The sequence below is a fragment of the Camellia sinensis genome, chromosome 11 (genome assembly GCF_055761805.1).
Source record: "Camellia sinensis isolate YWXY chromosome 11, ASM5576180v1, whole genome shotgun sequence".
NCBI lineage: Eukaryota > Viridiplantae > Streptophyta > Magnoliopsida > Ericales > Theaceae > Camellia > Camellia sinensis.
In genome coordinates, this window is record NC_138971.1 from 136,739,815 (window position 1) to 136,758,585 (window position 18,771).

Consider the following 18,771-nt stretch of genomic DNA (forward strand, 5'->3'; position numbering starts at 1 on the left):
GAAAATCTGACCTCACCACATTTGAAATTAAACAAACAAACAAACAAAAAAGAGAGGAAATTTTTTCTAGATTTTGAATAATAGTATTTTAAACAATGAAAGGTTGAATCAAATAACCCAAACAATCCCAATGTGGAAAAGAGAATAAATTTATGATATCCATTATTCCCTTATTATATAGATATACATCTATATATATAGAGAAAGGTTTCAAAACCCAAGTTGGAAAACAAGAATCACAGAAGATCCAATTGTTGCAGAGAAAACCATCAAAAAAATATCAAAGATTTGCAAAATCCATTACCAACATCATCATCAATCAGGATTCATGAAACCCAGAAAACTCATTCAATAGAATAACCAATTAAAAAAAAAAAAAAACTAATCTATACTATTAAGCCAATGAAAAAGAAAAAAAAAATACCATTTTTTGTTAAAAGCAGAAAACACAAACAGGAAAGACCCACTTAATTTGGAGCCAAGAGTCTTTACCTTAATGTAAAGAGTCCGTGTTAGCCAAGAAATGAGAGAGAAAGAGAGAGAGAGAGAGAGAGATTGGTGGGCAATAGTGGATTAAGAGTTTGAATTGAAAGGGAGGAAATAGGATTGATTGGGCACTAAATAGTGGTTTCCCTCTGCTTTCTTCTGCTTTTAAATTCTTTTCAAATAATGTCAGAGAGAAAATCTGATAAAAGAACTCAGAGATTCATCAGATAAATTAACAATAGTCGATTAGATCTATTTGTGAGATCAATTGAAGGTAAAGTGATAGAAATCAAATATAATAAACAAATCAGATAAATTAACAGTAGTCGATTAGATCTGTTTGTGAGATCAATTGAAAGTAAAGTGATAACAATCAAATATAATAAACAGAGTGATTAAAATCGTTGTGATTCTGACATTCGTTTTGAGTAAACAGAGTGATCTTTTCCTTTAGTTTGAGAAGAGTGAGCGAAGTGATCGACTTGAGACAAAAAGAGAAGGGGAGCGAGCAATTTCGGGAGCGAGCGATGAGGAAGGATAGGGAAGAAGAAGAATATGGAGGGAGAGAGAGATAAAGAGGGAATGAGGTGGGTGAGAACAGAGAAGGGAGAGAGATAAAAATAGAATGGAGGGGAGACGTGGATAAGTGGGAAGGTGAAAACAAAGAAGGGAGAGAGATAAAGACAGAATGGAAGGGAGACCTGGGTAAGCAGGAAGCTTATTGTTTGGGCGGGAAGTAAATTTGATATATACTTAAGGGGGTCATCTCAGCCGTCCATTTAAATACACAAATGAATCATGATCATTAAAATGTCCTAGTAGGACAATTGTCTCTAGGATAAATTCAAAAATCCTCTTCCCTTATTATATAGATCGACAATGCTACGTAGCTCAAATTTTGTGGCTCAAAAGTGGCTCAAAATGGCCAAAACGACGTCGTTTTGAGTACAAAACAACATAAAAATGGCCAAAACGACGTCGTTTTGGCCATTTGAGCCACTTTTGAGCTACAAAATTTGAGTTACGAGACATTTTCCTATATAGATATATACACACATATTATTTCTTAATTTTTTCATAATAATTTATTGTTTTGCAAAAAACAATTTGTGTTTGGAAGGGTTTTGGAATCATAATTCTACCCCTACATTCTAGTATGATGTTTGATTTGAGTTTTGAAAAATTAATTCCACCCCCCCTTTTGAAAACTCGTTCCAAGAGAACTTTTAAATTTTGAAATTTGGCTTATCTGTCGTCCCCTCGGACGTTCGGCTGGACAATGCAATTTTTTTTTTAATAAAACAATAATTTGAAATTTTTTAAAATTTTTTATGAGTTTTTTATAGTTTTTGAGTTGTGTGTTTGGTTATGAGTTGTAAGTTTTTGTACCAGATATCATATGTTACATCAAAAATTTTCCACTCAATTCAAAACTCTTTTCAAAACTCATTCACTAAACAAATTTTCTACACTCAAATCATAATTCCAAAACTCATAAACTCAAAATACAACTCTTATTTTCAAATCATATTTAGAAAATTATACCAAATGCTACCTATAATAATTGGTTTAGTTTTATCAGTAAAACAAGTTTGAACCTATGAATAATGTTCGGTTACTTGTTTTCGAATAAACAATAAATGTTCAATTACCGGTTCCCGAACAAATAAATAATGTTTGGGCCTGTGTTCCTGAATTTTGATCATATGTGTGGAAGTTCAGTTCAGAAAAAATGACAAATAGATTTTTTATTTTTGCCATTTTTTTCAAGAAACTTACCCTTACTAGGCTAATTTTCTTTGAGCTAAGAATAACATCAAAGTTATAAATCTTCTATAAGCTTTTATTATTGTACTCCTTTCGTCTTATGGAGTTTGATTGCCAGAAAACTTCAACTCATTGTCATTGCCAAAGAAGTGTAGGTTAGGGGTAGACACGGGTCGGTTGTGGCCACGGAATCTCCAATCTGTTATCCGTCCGTTAATCTGGCGGATGTGGATTGAATGGATTGACGGATTAGCGGATGGACGCGAATCGGTTTGGCGGTTTAAAATTTTATAAATTTTCAACATAATTCAACTTGCGCACTTCCTCCAAAAAAAAAAAAAGACAGTATTACAGTCAATGACGTAAAAAAATATTATAATCACTACATGCCTCATTCAAAAAAAGAAAATTTGAAACTTTAGAATATTACAATCACTGCATGCATCATCTATATATTACAATTACAAGATGTCTCATCCATATAAAGTATTACAATATGTGATTCTTAAAATATAAAAATAATTCAAACCATCAAAACCATGAACAGAGTAGTAGTAGAGATTATATGTCTCTTTATTGTTACATTTATACATATTTTTGAAAACAAAAACCAACCAGCATATATCATCTTTTTTATTTATTATTTTTAGAGTTAAATTTAAAAACCAAAATATACATATAAATAATAGATTTGTTTTTTTCAATTCAAAAAATATATTCAAGTTGACAACTCTTTCTCAACAGAATATATTTAATAGAATATTTAAATTTTTTTTCAATTGAAAACATAAACAGAATATCTAAACAAATTGAAAACACAAAGTCTTACAAATTATTATGAGTGCTTATGGTTTGGCAGTTCGGTTGCGGCCAAAGGAACCTCAAATCCGCCATCCATCCAAAACTAGGCGGATTGGAAAAAATTAATCCGTAATCATCTGCTAGTTATCACACATTCGTCCAAAATGAGGCAGATCGGCTTGGTTTGGTCGGTTTGAGCGGATCGGTATATCCGCTGCTCATCCCTAGTGTAGGTAATCAAATGGTTGCCACCGTTACTGCAAAAATATTGCCGCCAAAGGATTTTCAAGATTTTGAGGGTGGGTAGGTTTGAAGGTGGGATTTGAGAAAGATAGATGGGTGGTAATGAAGGTGAGTGCTTTTATAAAACCCTAATTCATGATGTAATGGATGTGTAAATTTAATTGTGAGATGGCGTGTCCCAAAATTAATTATATCCTTTGTAACAATTTTATTTGAGGTTATTATTATAATAAAAAAATACACTAAAAATTAAGAAGTTCAAAATAATTTATGAAGTGCTAATAATACCACTCATTGTTAATAATGCATTACCATAAAATCTACACCAACATTAATTTCATCTTTACCTATCTTATTTATGGCTAACACATTGATATAAAATAAGTTGTTTTTTATTTTTATTATTATTTTATTTTATTTTTTGTTTTTTAAAATACTCGCAATCACCACATCTTTGCTATTTGACCAATGGTCACCCCAAATTGTCACATTTACTGTGAAACGTCATATTTATCCATCTATCTATCAACGCTAATATATAAAGTGAAAGCGGGATGTTATGAAGTTTTTCGCTGTGTTTGGTTATATTTTTTAAATATATTTTTATCTTTTTATTTATGTTTAATATTTATCTATGATTTTTAAAAATTAATTTTACACTTACTTTTAAAAATTCTGTTTGAGACGGGAAAATTTAGATTAACAGGTCGTCCTCCTAGATGTCTGGCCGGATGATCGGAATAGCGTAATTTTTTTTTTCTGCAATTGCCACATGTTATTTTTTATATTTTAAATAAAAAAAATTTAGAATTTTTTAAATTTTTTTATGAGTTTTGAATAGAATTTTGAGTTATATGTTTAATTATGAGTTGTAAGTTTTTGTATCAAATATCATATGTCACATCAAAATTTTTTCGTTCAATTCAAAACTCTTTTACCAAACAAATTTTCCACACTCAAATTATAATTTCAAAACTCACAAATTCAAAATATAACTTCTATTCTCAAATCATATATAGAAAATTTTACCAAACGCTACCTTTATTTTTCTTTATGGGAAGTGGCTTCTTTTTATAACTATCATTTCTTCTACAATATCAATAGTCTTCAATTACACTAGATTATAATTGCATAACTATCATTTCTTCTACAATAGTCTTCAATTACACTAAATTATAATTGCATATCTGTAAGTTGTAATAGCAGATTTGAGGCACACTTATATGTGATATATATTGACGTTATTAATAGCAGATTTGTCTTTCCTTTATTGATGTTATCAATATATGATGTATGTTATTACTATTAATAAAAAAAAAATTTTGTTGATAAAAAAAAGAATGCATGGGTTCTAATATATATATATATATTAAAATAATAGAAAATAATATTCACAGTCCTCATAATTTCTCACACTTCTTGTTTTTTCATTTTAACTTCTCAATTTTTTTTACATTATCCTACCAAATTTATTCATTTTGCTTTCCACAACTATTGTAAGGTGAATTAATTATAAATTTTATGTGTGAATTGTGACAATTTTTTTGTGATCATTTCATAATGTTGTTCGGCTGGGTTCATATCCACATACTGTTGGGCTTGAGCATGAGTGTGTTAAGTATTTGGGCCTGGACCAACTTAGAACTGGCCAAGTATTTTTAACTGGGTTGGATTCGCCCAGTAGGGCCCATCCGGACGCCGTCGCGGCCAGATGGAACTAAAGCATGAAATTTATACTAAAGTGTCGTTTGACAACATTACTTTTTATTTTAAAAGTTAAAATATTATTAAAAAAATTAAAAAGCCAATAACCTATATAAAATAGTTAAAGATTTCATTTTCTCTCTACTTTTTACACATCTTTTAATAAAAAAGTTATTAAAAAAGTCTATTTCCAAACGAGACATAAAATTTTAATTAAACACTCGCATGAGTGTGGACCCATATTTATATAAAATCTATATTTTGTTTGGTAGAACTTTTAATGGAAAATTTAGGATTTTTAGCATTTTAAAAAATCCCATAGTCTTGAACCCATCTTATGTAGCATCGCAAATGTCACGTTTGCCTATGAAGAGCAGCTCCGAAAGCCTTTGAAGGACTTGCTTTGGTAACGATTCTCAGAAGGAATTCCTCTAAGACGTGACTTTCTATTATTGTAAATAGCAAATAAGTAGAAGAAATCTTTCAAATGGTGTGTTTGCTACAACTTTTTAGATTTTCGCTTATTTTATTTTTTTTAGTTCAAAAAATCTAAAAAACTAACTTTTTGAAAGCTGGGTATGGGAAGTTTTTTTATATAAAAAAAATGCAATATTCTAAACAAGCTCAAAGAACAACTGATTATGGCATGGGAATCATGAAATGAAGTCTTATTGATATTATTGTTATTTAGTCAGAATTGAGAAAAAACTACATTGCACTTTGAGGTTTGGCTCCGGGATTGCAAGCAATTCATTCAGTACACGTAAATATTTTTGCTAAGAAAAGTTCATAATTTAAAATGTGTAAATCAAATTCAACTCAAGTGTAACTTGTGCCACACCAAACATCAACCTACATTATACACTAAAATTCTAAATAGTTTTTTAAATAAAATTTTTGGGCACATGCACACGCATATTTGTTTTAAGTAGCTAGGAAGATCAACATCATTGTTTGAAGTTCTTAAAATGAAAAACCCTACTCTTCATTTTTAATCACAAAATCACAAAATATTATAACAAAACTCAAGAGAGACTATAGAAGAGATAAGAGAAAATTCAACAAAGCTCGAGAACCTCAAATAATTTAGTATCTTATTTATTGATCTCAAGATTATTGGCTATGTAGAATGAAGCAACACATTTGGTTTGCAACATCCTTGAAGATCTCATAATTGTGATCTCAACCCTCTCTCCCTCTACTTCCCCAACATCAAAAACAAAATACAAAGACAAAAAGTAGAAGAAAAAAAAAAAAATCAAAAATTGAGAAATTTAACTAAGAATGAGGCCACAAGATAAAGCCATTAGTAGGACCGTGGCTTCTTCTTCATCCTTTGGAAATGTTCGCCGAAAAGATGAATTCTTACTCAAACTCAAGGCAAAATCCTCAAAAGAAATCTTCTCCCCGCTTTGAGAAGAACTGGGGAGTTTGAATGGTTTCTTATACTGTGCCATGTATTGTAGCTTGTACGCGTTTTCTTTTCCTTGTTTTGCATCTTAGTCCTTGTTGTTGAATCGTCTGGGGCAAGGACCATTCCATTATTTGCAGCTGCCATGGCCGGTCTTGCCTTCTGTCGAATTCCACATGAATTGCATAGTGACTGCACCAAAATTTAGTACCATAAAAAAACTTCCCCAATAATTAGGTATTTTTCTTCTTAAAATGGAAAGGAAAAACAAAAAAGGTTTTTAAGTACTTTTATAGAAATAAATAGATATAACGTTTTTGAAAAATGTGCTATGCGGCATATTTTTAAGGTTTAAGATTGAATAAATATAACAGTTAGTATTGTTTTGCTTATATAGTTAGATTAAAGAGAGAATAGAGAAAAGTAACCTTGGGACCTTGAGGATCACTCCTCCAAAGAGGGGTTTTGGTTGTGTTGCATTCAGAACAAACTCTAATGATGAATTGTGTTGCAACTGTTGTTTGATGAATTGTTTTCGCTAATATTGTCATGCTGCTGATCATGAAACTTATTATGCGCGATTTTCTCTTGCTCATCAGTTCCTTCGCAACGCAACCCGTGTTCATCATTTTTTGCATCATCCTCATCTTTGCAGATACACTTTGGTGACTCCTTATCTCTTTTATTTTGATCTTCATCATCAAGCTTGGAAACAGATAATTCACCGTTGTCTTCAGTACTATCAACTGTTAGATAAACTGAAGAAGATTGTATTACTCAATTATCGGTTGATCTAGCATTGAAAATGTGCTTGTCAGCCTAAGAGCAAGAAAGAGATTGAGAGGTCAAATTACAAAATAAATAAATAAATAAATAAATAAATAAAAAATCATAGTACTTACTATAAACCCTATGACCACATAAGATAATTATTGGGTGAAGATCATGATGATATGAAAAACTTGTGGATTTAAAACTACGGAAAGACTCATCATGGGAAGTGATTATTAGAGCCTAAGGCCTCATTTGTTAACTATATATTTTAGTCAAAAAATTAGAAAGTTATTTTAAATTATCATATCACTCTCTTTACTTTTCTGTCCATATTTTCGTAAAAAACTAAAAAGTTCCTAAAACAATCTATTTCCAAATGAGGCTTAAGATCATAAAAGATCATCAAGGGATGAGACATGCAATCCTAAAGACACTAGATGAGATTTTTTTTTTTTTGAAAAAAAGTGTATATATAGAAGATGAAGATTCTAATCTAGTCAAATAAACTGAATTGTTCTTGCCTTTTGGTGATTTTTTTGGCACTCTCCAGGCTGACTTGGTGTCTGATCTTGGGTTATAATGAAAAAAATAGAGGATGCGAGAGAAGATAAAGCTTGGTGTCGTGGAATGAAGAAGTGAAATTTGTTGATCATCTTTCAGCTCTAGGAAAGGAAAAGGTGAAGGTGGTGAGTTCAGATAGGCAGGAGTCATTGAGAGAGAGAGAGAGAGAGAGAGTATTACTATAGCTAGCAAAAGAGGAGGTGTTCGTTTCAGCTTTTTAGAGCCAACTTATGACTTTTAGCTTTGAAAAAGTTATTTTGGACTGTTTGGTTAAACTTATTTCAAACAGTTTCTGATTCTAACAGCTTATTTTAACTCAAAAAAGCTGATTCTGAGAAGCTGCTCACCCCTTACTTCTGATTATCAACTTCTGCTGTGGACATGTTAATTTATGGTTATACTCTTAAATTTTTTTATTTTTTATTTTTTTAAAAATAGAAAAAGACTCAAATGGACTATAGATTATTATTATTATTATTTATGAGAAATGTAGACAAACAAAAAATAAAAATTAATTGAAAAAGCTATTTCACAGCTTATTTAACAAGCACTACTCAGCAACTTAAATCTATAATTCAACAACTACACCAAACAGATTAACAACTTCTAATTAAAGTCATAATCTATAATCTGTTAAGGTATAATCTAGAAGCTGTTTTAACAGCTACACCAAACGGGGCCGTTGGATAGGGGGATAAATAGAGCTCTTTTATGAAGGAAAAAGGGGGCCAAATTAGTAACTCTAATCACACTCTCTACTTTTCACTAGCCGTATGAAAAAAGTACACTCTTTATTTTATCTAATTATTTTAGCTATTGTGTTCTCCAATCACACTCTTTATTTTAGCTAATCATTCAAACTAACTTAATTAATTTTAAAACAAAAAATACTAATTGCTGGTATTTTACTAATACAAATTTGTAATAATAATAAATTTGCCCATACAAACTTATAAACTTGTAGAATGAGGAGAAAAGAAAATACAAAATACAAAATAAGTTATTTCGTAATTCATTAAACAGAATTGAAAGAACATATAAAATTACTACACACACACACACACACACACACACACACACACACACACACACACACACACACACATATATAATATATAAAATCCCAAATCCAAGACATAAATATACAAAAATCCAAGATATATACATACATATTTGTTTAGAGAGCCTCTGGGGCTCTTCAATTGTAGCCACCAAAAAAGTAAGATAGTAAAGTAGCTAGCCCAATAGCCAGCCCATTGGAGCTCAAAATTAGAGTTATATTGGCTAAAATGCTTAACAAGTTTTTTTTAACTATCCTCTTGGAGATGCTATGAAGGAAAAATTATTAGATAATTCAGGACCATTTGATATTATTTACATTGTGTTCACAACAGTGAGAGGAAATGGTGTTCAAGAAGAGAGAGGGAAATGAAGGATTTTATTGAGCTTATTGACAAATTGGAATTAACGGATCTGCCTATGTTAGGTAGACAATTTACCTGGTGTAATGCATTGGATGGGGAAAGATGGAGCAGGATAAATAGATTTTTGTTGGATTCTAGGTGGCTAGAAAAGTTCTCTTTTAAGCAATGGGGTTTGCCTAGAACCATATCAGATCACTGTCTAATTCTGTTGAAGGAGGATGAAAGGGATTGGGGCCCCAAACCCTTCAAGTTCTTAAATCCTTGGCTTTCACATCCTACCTTTATGCTTGGAGTTAAACAGCTTTGGGAAAACAATCATGTGTCAGGATGGGCAGGGTTTAGACTCATGAGGAAACTGAAATATTTAAGATCTCATTTAAGGGTGTGGAACAAGGAGGTGTTTGGTAATATTGATTCTCTTTTAAAGTCAGCTGAAAAGGAGTTGCATGATTGGGATCTGAAGGCAGAATCTGGGTCTCTGGCTGATGAGGATATTAGAAGAAGAAGAGAAGCTAGAAGTCTGGTGTGGAAATTAAGTAGAGATAAAGAGAGGTTGTGACATCAAAAGTCCAGAATGCTTTGGGCTGGAAATGGTGATAAAAACACTAGGGCTCTATTTGTTTGTATTCTCAAATCAATTTTCTACGTGTGTTTTGGAGCATGATGTTTGGTTACGTTTTCAAATCAATTTTCTACACTCTCTGCAGAGAACTCTGTGCACACAGGCGTGTTTTCTGTCCAAAGGAAGACCACCCGGTAGACCACCCGGATGTCCACCCGGTAGACCACCCAGATGTCCACCCGGATGTCCGGCTGATTTCCAGATTTTTTTTTTTTTTTTGCAATTGATTTACATAATCGGGACAAATATTTTCTGAAAATTTTTAAATTTTTTATGTGCTTTAAAATAATTTTGAATTGTATATTTAGTTATGAGTTGTAAATTTTTGTATCACATATCAAATGTCACATCAATAATTTCCCACTCAAATCAAACCTCTTTTCCAAAACTATTTTCAAAACTCTTTACCAAACAAATTTTCTACACTCAAATCATAATTCCACAACACACAAACTCAAAATACAACTCATACTCTCAAATCACATTTACAAAACTCTACCAAACGCTACCTAGGTTTTTCCACATAATGGCTAGTAGGAGACGGAGAAAGACCTTGTTAGATTCAGTCTGTGTGGAGGGGGTGTGCTTTGAGGACCCTGCTCAGATTAAACTAGCTGTGGTTAGGCATTTTAGGCAACAATTTTCAGAGAATTGGTCCATGAGACCAAGGATTTCAGGCCCTTCTGACATTATCAGCTCAGAGACAGCAGTTAACTTGGAAGCAGTGTTCTCGGAAGATGAGATTTGGGTAGCTCTTAAAGATTGTGATGGGAACAAGACCCCAGGACCAGATGGTTTTAATCTAGCATGCGTTCAAAAGTGTTGGCCTGTTATGAAAAGTGAGATTGTTCAAATGTTTCATGAATTTCACACAAATGCTAAACTATCAACTGGGATTAATAGTTCATTCATTGTGCTTATACCTAAGAGGGATGATTCTTCAGGATTGGGAGACTAGGCCAATTAGCTTGGTCAGCTCCATTTATAAGATCTTGGCCAAGGTGTTGTCCAAAAGAATGAAGCAGGTTCTTCCAGCTATGATCAGTGAGGTGCAGTCAGCATTTGTCAGTGGTAGACTGTCACAACCCCATTCCGCCCCTAGTAGAATGGTGCCATGATGGCCAGTAATTCGAGATTACCAAAGGCCAACTTGGAAAGTTTCACACAATCAGAGTATACATATGGGGCTTACATGTGCAGAAGCAATAATTTAAATCTAATTAGTCCATAAGAGGTGTGCATAAGTCAAATGAAATGACATACATCATGACATGGTTTTATAACTTGAATACAAATAAAACAAGGTACATGATACATCTTGATCAAAAGGCTTCTCAAGCCGATATATACAAGTGACAAACTACAACTAAGAAGCATGATCTTCAAGATGCTAACAAAACATGGATCCAAAACATCTTGCAAATAATATCTTAGGTGTCGCCACCTTCTAGCTCGTCACCTACATATATATAGAGGAGAGGGTGAGCTTAGATACTCAGTGAATGATATTAGTAATAAAGGTTTGAATGAATGATATTCGAGATCTTTATCAAAACAATACATAGCATATCTTGTACAAAATCAAGGGATGAACCAAGTTCATTTATCAAGTCTTTCAAAACTTCAAGGGATGCTTACTAGCATCAACATAATACAAGGGATGACATTCCTGACAAAATAAGGGAATAATTGACCCGAAATTGATCAGACAAACCCATCCGTACAAGACCGTCGGTGGCAAGGGAGATATCTCAAACAAGGGTACTAGTTGCATTATAGTCCCCTAGCACTAAGGACTTTCCAAGAATGTCATCAAAACAAGATAGTATTTGATACAAAACTAGGAATAATCATTCATACTTGAACAAATACTTTTTCAAAACGAAACAAGCAAAGCTTTTATCAAAACATTAGAATATAGCTTTATTAAAAATACCACTCGCATAACTCATCGAGTGTAAGGATTAAGGCAAGAATCCAAGACCTACAAATATATGGCAAGGTCCACTGAATGTATTTCAAGAAGACAAGAAGGAATGCTCAAAAGATGGCTACACAATGCATCCCTAAAACAAGCTTTATATGAGTGTAAATGATCCCGGCATTTTTTCAAAACTAAGTCAAGACAAAGCAAAACATGTGCTGGGAGTTAAAACATTGTTTTTCATCTCGGGAAAATATGCTGGGTACCAACTAGGTCTTGGCCGAGGTTCCACACCTCTTGGCCGAGGTGTGGTCTCCTAGGCCTAGGTGTACATGCAAGCATGCAAGATAGACTAAGGTGCTAGTGATCATGCAAGGTAGGCCAAGGTGAGATACGATGCTTGGCCTAGGTGTGAGATCTAGGCAAGAGTGGGTCTCAGTGACCACACTTAGGGAAATGAAGTTTGGAAAATCTGGGTTTCCTTTTGAAGAACATGAAGAACGTAAACATGAAGAACGTGAATGCCAAAATCATAACTTCATTATTCAAAATCTGAGATTTCATGAGATGAGTTCAAAAACATGGACCTGGGTACCTGTAGTTGAAGATCTCTTGAAAATAAGCACAAAAACATGGAACTTGTTATAAACTTTCGGATCAAAACAAGGCTTTTCTTTAAGAACACATGAACATCATTTTCTCTTTCTAAAACAAACTTTAAATCAATGCATGACTCATGAATCATGCTAGACCATGCAATGTGATCGGATCAACATAAAGAACAACTAGAGTAGATAAAAAATCTAACCTCAAAACATGAATCTAACAGTTCAAACTCTAAGGATCAAGCTTGGAAATCTATTCTCACTCTAAGAACACCTTCTCCTTCTTCTTAGAGCTTCTCTCACTCTTCTAGGCAAAAATATAGCAAATGATATGTTTCCTTAATAGCTTACTGACTTAACTCTCTGCTGGGACACGTGGCAACGTCTGGTTGGGTCTCCTCAAAAGGTGACTGAATGACAAGACAAGAGCATGACAAAGGGTGTACAACAAGTAAGGTGACAAGGGCACTCTGACAAGGCAATGACCTCGTATCAAGACACAGGCTTCGGGCGAGAAGGTTTCAATGATCTCGGCTAGAAAGGATAACACTTGGCCTAGCTGTGCCACACCTCGGCCTAGGTCATACCAGTCCAGGAACAAGATCACTAGGTGCAAGGATCAAGGATGTTGGATGCCTAGATGATAACATCTCGGCCTAGATGATGACATCTCGGTCAATATGCCAGGGTGAAGGTGGAGGTGAACCAAAGTGGTTCCAAGATGGTCCTAGGTATAAGAGGTTCAAGGGTGTGACCTAGGCTTAACACACCAAGCAAGGAAAAAAGCATACAAGCAATACTCAAGCAAATCACATAAGCACAAAACAAGACAGGGACCTTTACCTAGGCAAAACAAGTCAAAATCTGCAAATACAAGCTTAACAAGACAAAATCATACAGATGCACATGAACATTGCTAAGACAAGAGTGAGGGTCATTACAACAAGAATGAGGGTCATTACATAGGCACATTCTAGATGGTGTGATGATAGCTAATGAATTTGTAAATGGGTGGCACAAAGCTAAGAAGAAAGGCATCATCCTGAAGTTGGATTTCGAGAAAGCCTATGACTCATTAAGCTGGGAATTTTTGTTATCAATGTTGGGTAATTTTGGCTTTGGTGCTAGGTGGATTAGGTGGATGAAGACTTGTATTACAACAACTATAGTGTCTATATTAGTTAATGGTCCACCTACTGAGGAGTTTCAACCAGAGAAGGGGTTAAGGCAAGGTGACCCTCTATCTCCATTTTTGTTCATTGTAGCAGCTGAAGGCCTTAATCTTTTGTTGGAAAGGGCTATTGAGAAGGGCCTGATTAAGGGTGCATCAGTTGGCTCTGATCAGTTGGGTATTTTACATCTTCAATTTGTAGATGATACTATCATTTTTTGTGAAGGTGGCATGGAGGAAGTCTTGAACATTAAGAGAGTTTTGAGATGCTTTGAGGTGATATCTGGTCTAAGAATAAATTTCCAGAAAAGTGTGGTTTGTGGGGTGGGCTATCATGAAGACCAAACTAAGGAATTTGCTAAGGTGTTGAATTGTCTGCCTAAGAAACTGCCTCTTAATTTTTTAGGCTTGCCTTTAGGGGCCAATCCCAGAAGAAAGAGCACTTGGTCTCTAGTAGTGGTGAAGTTTCAGAATAAGCTCTCTTCTTGGAAGAGGAGACTATTGTCTTTTGCTAGTAGATTGACTCTCATCAAATCAGCCTTGTCCAATTTGCCTATCTACTTTCTTTCCATCTTTAAAATGCCAAAGGGGGTTGTCAAGTCTATTTCTAAGATTCAGGCCAATTTTCTGTGGGGAGGTTTTGATACCAACAGGAAAGTGCACATGGTCAAATGGAAGGAGGTCACAAAAAGCAAGAATCAAGGAGGTTTGAGAGTGAGGGACTTAGGTGAGGTAAATAAATGGTTGCTGCTGAAGTGGTGGTGGAGGTATGGCAGTGATGATAAAGCTCTGTGGAAATCAGTGATCTACTCTAGGTATGGCAAAATTGGTAGGGGATGGACACCTACATTGAATCAGTCAATAAGGGTCTCAATAGTTTGGAAGGATATCTCACAGTTATCTGTGGCTAATCAGCAACTAGGTGAATTTTTTGGAGACCAAGTCAAAATCATAGTTGGCAACGGGAGGAGAATAAAGTTCTGGTATGATTCCTGGTTAGGTAGCAGAGGTTTGAAGGCTGAATTTCCTAGATTGTTCAGTTTATCCACAGAGAAAGAGGATTCTCTGCAGCAGATTAGAGCAAAGTTTGGTGCCTTAGGAGGATGACAACTTCAATTTAGCTTGGGAAGAAGAGGATTTGCAGAGGCTATTAGGCATGTTGCTCTTAGCTCTTAGTCTCAGAGTTGGTGTTGAGGACTCTTGCTCTTGGTTAGCAGAGACGTCAAGGCAGTTTTCAGTTGCCTCTGTGTGGAGATGGAGAGCTGCAGCTAGTGGGCCTGGTCTGGCAGTCCCAGTAGGGGTGTGGGTGAGTTTGGCCCCTCCAAAGATACAGTTTTTCTGTTGGTTGGCTTGGCGAGGCAGGGTTAAAACCTTAACCTTCCTTCAAAGAATTGGGGCTCTTGATATAAGTGCTAATAATTTGTGTGTTTCCTGCCAAGCTGAGATAGAAACTGTTGTACATGTGCTTCTACTTTGTCCTCTGGTGTGGAAGTGCTGGTTTCATATGGTAAAGTGGCGGGACTAGGTTTGGGCTATTCCAGGTTCTGTAGAAGGCTTGCTGCAATGGTGGAATGATGGCAGGTTCAAATTCAAGTCTTGGGCATTCAAAGTTTGGCAGATTATTCCCTCTGTTGTCTTATGGTCAGTATGGAAATTGAGAAATCAATGCTTATTTAAGGGTGCTCATCCTGACCTCCAAGTATTTTGTGAAAAAGTTAAGGTGCAGGTAGCTTTATGGTCCAAATGGCACTTGAAGGTGGATTATTCAGTCCAAGACATAGTATCCAATCTTTACCAAATCAGATTGTAGTGAGGATCCAGTAGATCAGAGATTTGTAGATCAAAAATATGCTATGGGCTTAGAAACATCTTATTGGCAGCAGGTATGTGCACTAGGTTGAGATGGGGTGCATGATTTTTTTGGTTCAGTTTAAATCAGACCAGGTTTTCAATAGTGGGTTTTGTCACTAAGTGTAAATTTGGGCAGTTGCTGGTGTTTTGGTTGGAAGGACATGAAAGGGGTATTTTTTGTGTTGCTCCTCTGATTGAGGGATTGTTGGTAGTCCATCTGGTTTGTCACTACAGGAATTTGCTGGGGAAGGAGTCAAATTCTGTTTCTATGCTTATATAGGCTTAACAATGAATTGAGTTCTTGAATGGTGTCATATTGGCCTACTATTGTTGTGCTGTCCTTCTGCTTATATTTGTGCTTGTTATTGGAGATCTGTTCTACAGCATGTGCTGACTTGTTTTATGCATCAGCATTGTTATGTTTTTGTTCTGCTTAGTCTCTTTTTTGCTGTCTCTTATTTGAGTGATCTGTGGGATTATCTGGTTTACAAATTGAAGTGTGGCAGTGCTGTGATCTGCTGGTTTCTTAGCATTGGTTTGTTGTGTGGGTGTTGCTGTGGTTGGTAAGAGTGAGTAGCGGATATATCGATCCGCCAAAACCGATCGAATCGAACCGATCCGCCGCATTTTGGACGAATGCGTGATGACAAGCGGACGGTTGCGGATTGATTTTCTGCAATCCACCAATTTGGCAGACGGATGGCGGATTTGAGGTCCCTTTGGCTGCAACCGAACCGCCAAACCGCAAGCACCCTTAATAATTTATAAGATTTTGTGTTTTCAATTTGTTTAAATATTTTGTTTGTGTTTTCAATTGAAAAAGAGTTTAAATATTCAGTTGAAAAAAAGTTTTCAACTTGAATATATTTTTTGAATTGAAAAAAATAAATGTATTATTTATTTATATTTTTTAGTTTTTAAATCTAATTCTAAAAGTAATAAATAGAAAATATGATATATGCTGGTTGGTTTTTATTTTCAAAAACATATATAAATGTAACAATACAGAGACATACAATCTCTACAACTGCTCTATTAATGGTTTTGGCGGTTTGAATTGTTTTTATATTTTAAGAACCACATATTGTAATACTTTATGTGGATAAGGCATGCTGTGATTGTAATATGTGGAGGAGGCATGCAGTGATTTTGATATTCTAAAGTTTCAAACTTTCTTTCTTTGGATGAGGCATGCAGTAATTGTAATACTTTTTTAAGCCAGTGACTGTAATTTTTTTTTTTTTTTTTTTTGAGGAAGTGCACAAGTTGAACTATGTTGAAAATTTATAAAATTTCAAACCGCCAAACCGATTCGCATCCATCCGCCAAACCGCCAAACCGCTCAATCCACATTCGCCGAATTGGCGGATGGATGCGGATTGATTTTCTCCAATCCGCCAATCTGGTGGACGGATGGCGGATTAGAGATTTCGTGGCCGCAACCGACCCGCGCCCACCCTTAGTGGTTGGTTTGTTTTTCTGTTCATTTTGTAAAAGCCTTTGTTCCTTTGTTTTTGTTTTGTTTGCTCCCTCTTTGGTTGGTTTCTCTCCAACCTAGCTGGGTTTTGGGAGGCTTGAGTTGATACTTTTGGCTCTTGTCTTCCCTCTTTGTTGATGTATATCATAATGTATTTTGTTTTGTTATCATCAATAAAGAGTTTTTTGCTAATTAAAAAAAAAAAATTGTGTTCACAACAAATGAAGAATTGCAATATAAATTATATCGTTTTTGAAGAATTATTAGATATATTTCTGAAATATTATGTGATATTTATTGTCAATGTGAAATTGCTATGTAAATTATATTTTGTCTCCTAATTAACTAATAATGATGAGTTAACATGTCTTATTTGCGCATAAAATTTTTCACCTAATTGATTGGTTGTCCTCTAGTTTTGAAAAATGGACTGGACCGGCCAGTTGAACCATCGATCGGTCAGGTTTCGGTCTAGATATATCCCTAAACCGTTCCAACCTAAAAACTGTCTTATTTAGAGATAATTGGAAAAATCGGTAGTTGGACCGCCGAACCAGGTGACCCGGGGACGGGTCAAGCAAACCGGCCGAGTTGAAGAAATTAAAATTTTTGATTTTTTTTTTAATATTTTGTAACTATTTTTTATTCTTTCTTTCTTTGTTATTTTATATATATATATATATATATATATATATAATATAATATAATATAAGAAAAATTTAATTATAAACTCTCTTTCAAGGGTCTCTTCTTATGAGGAATCCCATTGAAAGTTTGAAATTATTGTGAAAGTCTCTACCTATTTATAAGAAAAAATTGTTCAAAAAAAAAAAACTCGAAAAATCTATGTGGGATTCAATCAAATTTATTATTAGAGGGAGACTTGAAATTTTGATATCCTTCCAAAATTTTTGCTCTTCTTTCAATGAAATTATTTGAATTAAAATCATATGGAGGGAATATTAAATAATTGGTTTCCTCTTTCAAAATTAAAATTAATAATATTTTAAAATATATTATTATATTTTTTAGTAAAAAAATTATTAAGAGAAATATTTAAGATAATTTAATATTTTCAATTTTTTTTAAATTTATAATTTTATTACTTATATTTTTATTTAAATATAATTTTAATATATTTATAATGTCGCGGTTCAATTCTGGTTTAACCCAATAGTTCCGTTCACTCGATCACTTTTTCGATTCGCTCACCGATTCGATTTTTAAAACATTGGGTTGTCACATAATGTTTCAGAAATATTGAATAATAGTGGAAAAGTCTACAATGTGCACCTTATAAAAGGGAATATGATATGCACTTATTGTATGGTCCATATCGTGCCACATCATAGAAAATGACCTGCTAAACCGGTCATGTAACAGGTTACAGAAAGAATCATAACCTTTTTTCAAATATCATAACAATATCACAATGAGTCATAACAATATCATAATATTCACCAAAGTGTCATAACAAAGACATTATAAATCATAACAATATAATGACAACTCATAACAAATATAGTTATTTCTAATCAATTATCATAACATTTGAATCGGAACATTTTTTATTATGATTCACCATGACAAATCATAACTTTTGGTAGTAAAATCATAACTTTTACTAAAATGAATCATAACCACAACTTTTTTCTCCACAATCATAATAAGATTAACAAAATGTCATAACTTTTATTAATGAATCATAACCACAATACACTACAAGAATTTTCACTTTTGGTGACTAAATTTTTAGTCACCAAAAGTTAATTTTTAGTCGCCGAACGATTTTAGCAACTAAATTATTTGGTCGCAATAGTCGTCGTCAAAGAATTGTCGGTAAAGGTAATTAGCGACTAAAATTATTTCAGTCTTCCATTTGAATTCACCTACACACTAAATGTAAATAGGATTTCGCATTCAAGAATCAATCATGCATGCTTTCTTCGG

The 18,771-nt window shown here is 33.9% G+C and overlaps 1 protein-coding gene and 1 pseudogene across 2 annotated transcripts; one reads left to right on the forward strand and one right to left on the reverse strand.

Annotated features, from left to right (window-relative positions):
• Positions 1–6,072: 6,072 nt before the first annotated feature.
• LOC114322604 (putative GATA transcription factor 22) lies at positions 6,073–9,004 on the reverse strand (annotated as a pseudogene). The gene is made up of 3 exons (XR_003650817.2): positions 8,989–9,004; positions 6,841–7,188; positions 6,073–6,604 (listed from the first exon to the last, which is right to left on the reverse strand). The product of XR_003650817.2 is annotated as a putative GATA transcription factor 22 (transcript).
• Positions 9,005–9,175: 171 nt separating this feature from the next.
• On the forward strand, positions 9,176–9,730 carry LOC114294022 (uncharacterized). The gene has a single exon (XM_028238123.2). The coding sequence runs from the start codon at positions 9,176–9,178 to the stop codon at positions 9,728–9,730; it is 555 nt and encodes a 184-aa protein (XP_028093924.2).
• The last annotated feature ends 9,041 nt before the right edge of the window (positions 9,731–18,771 follow it).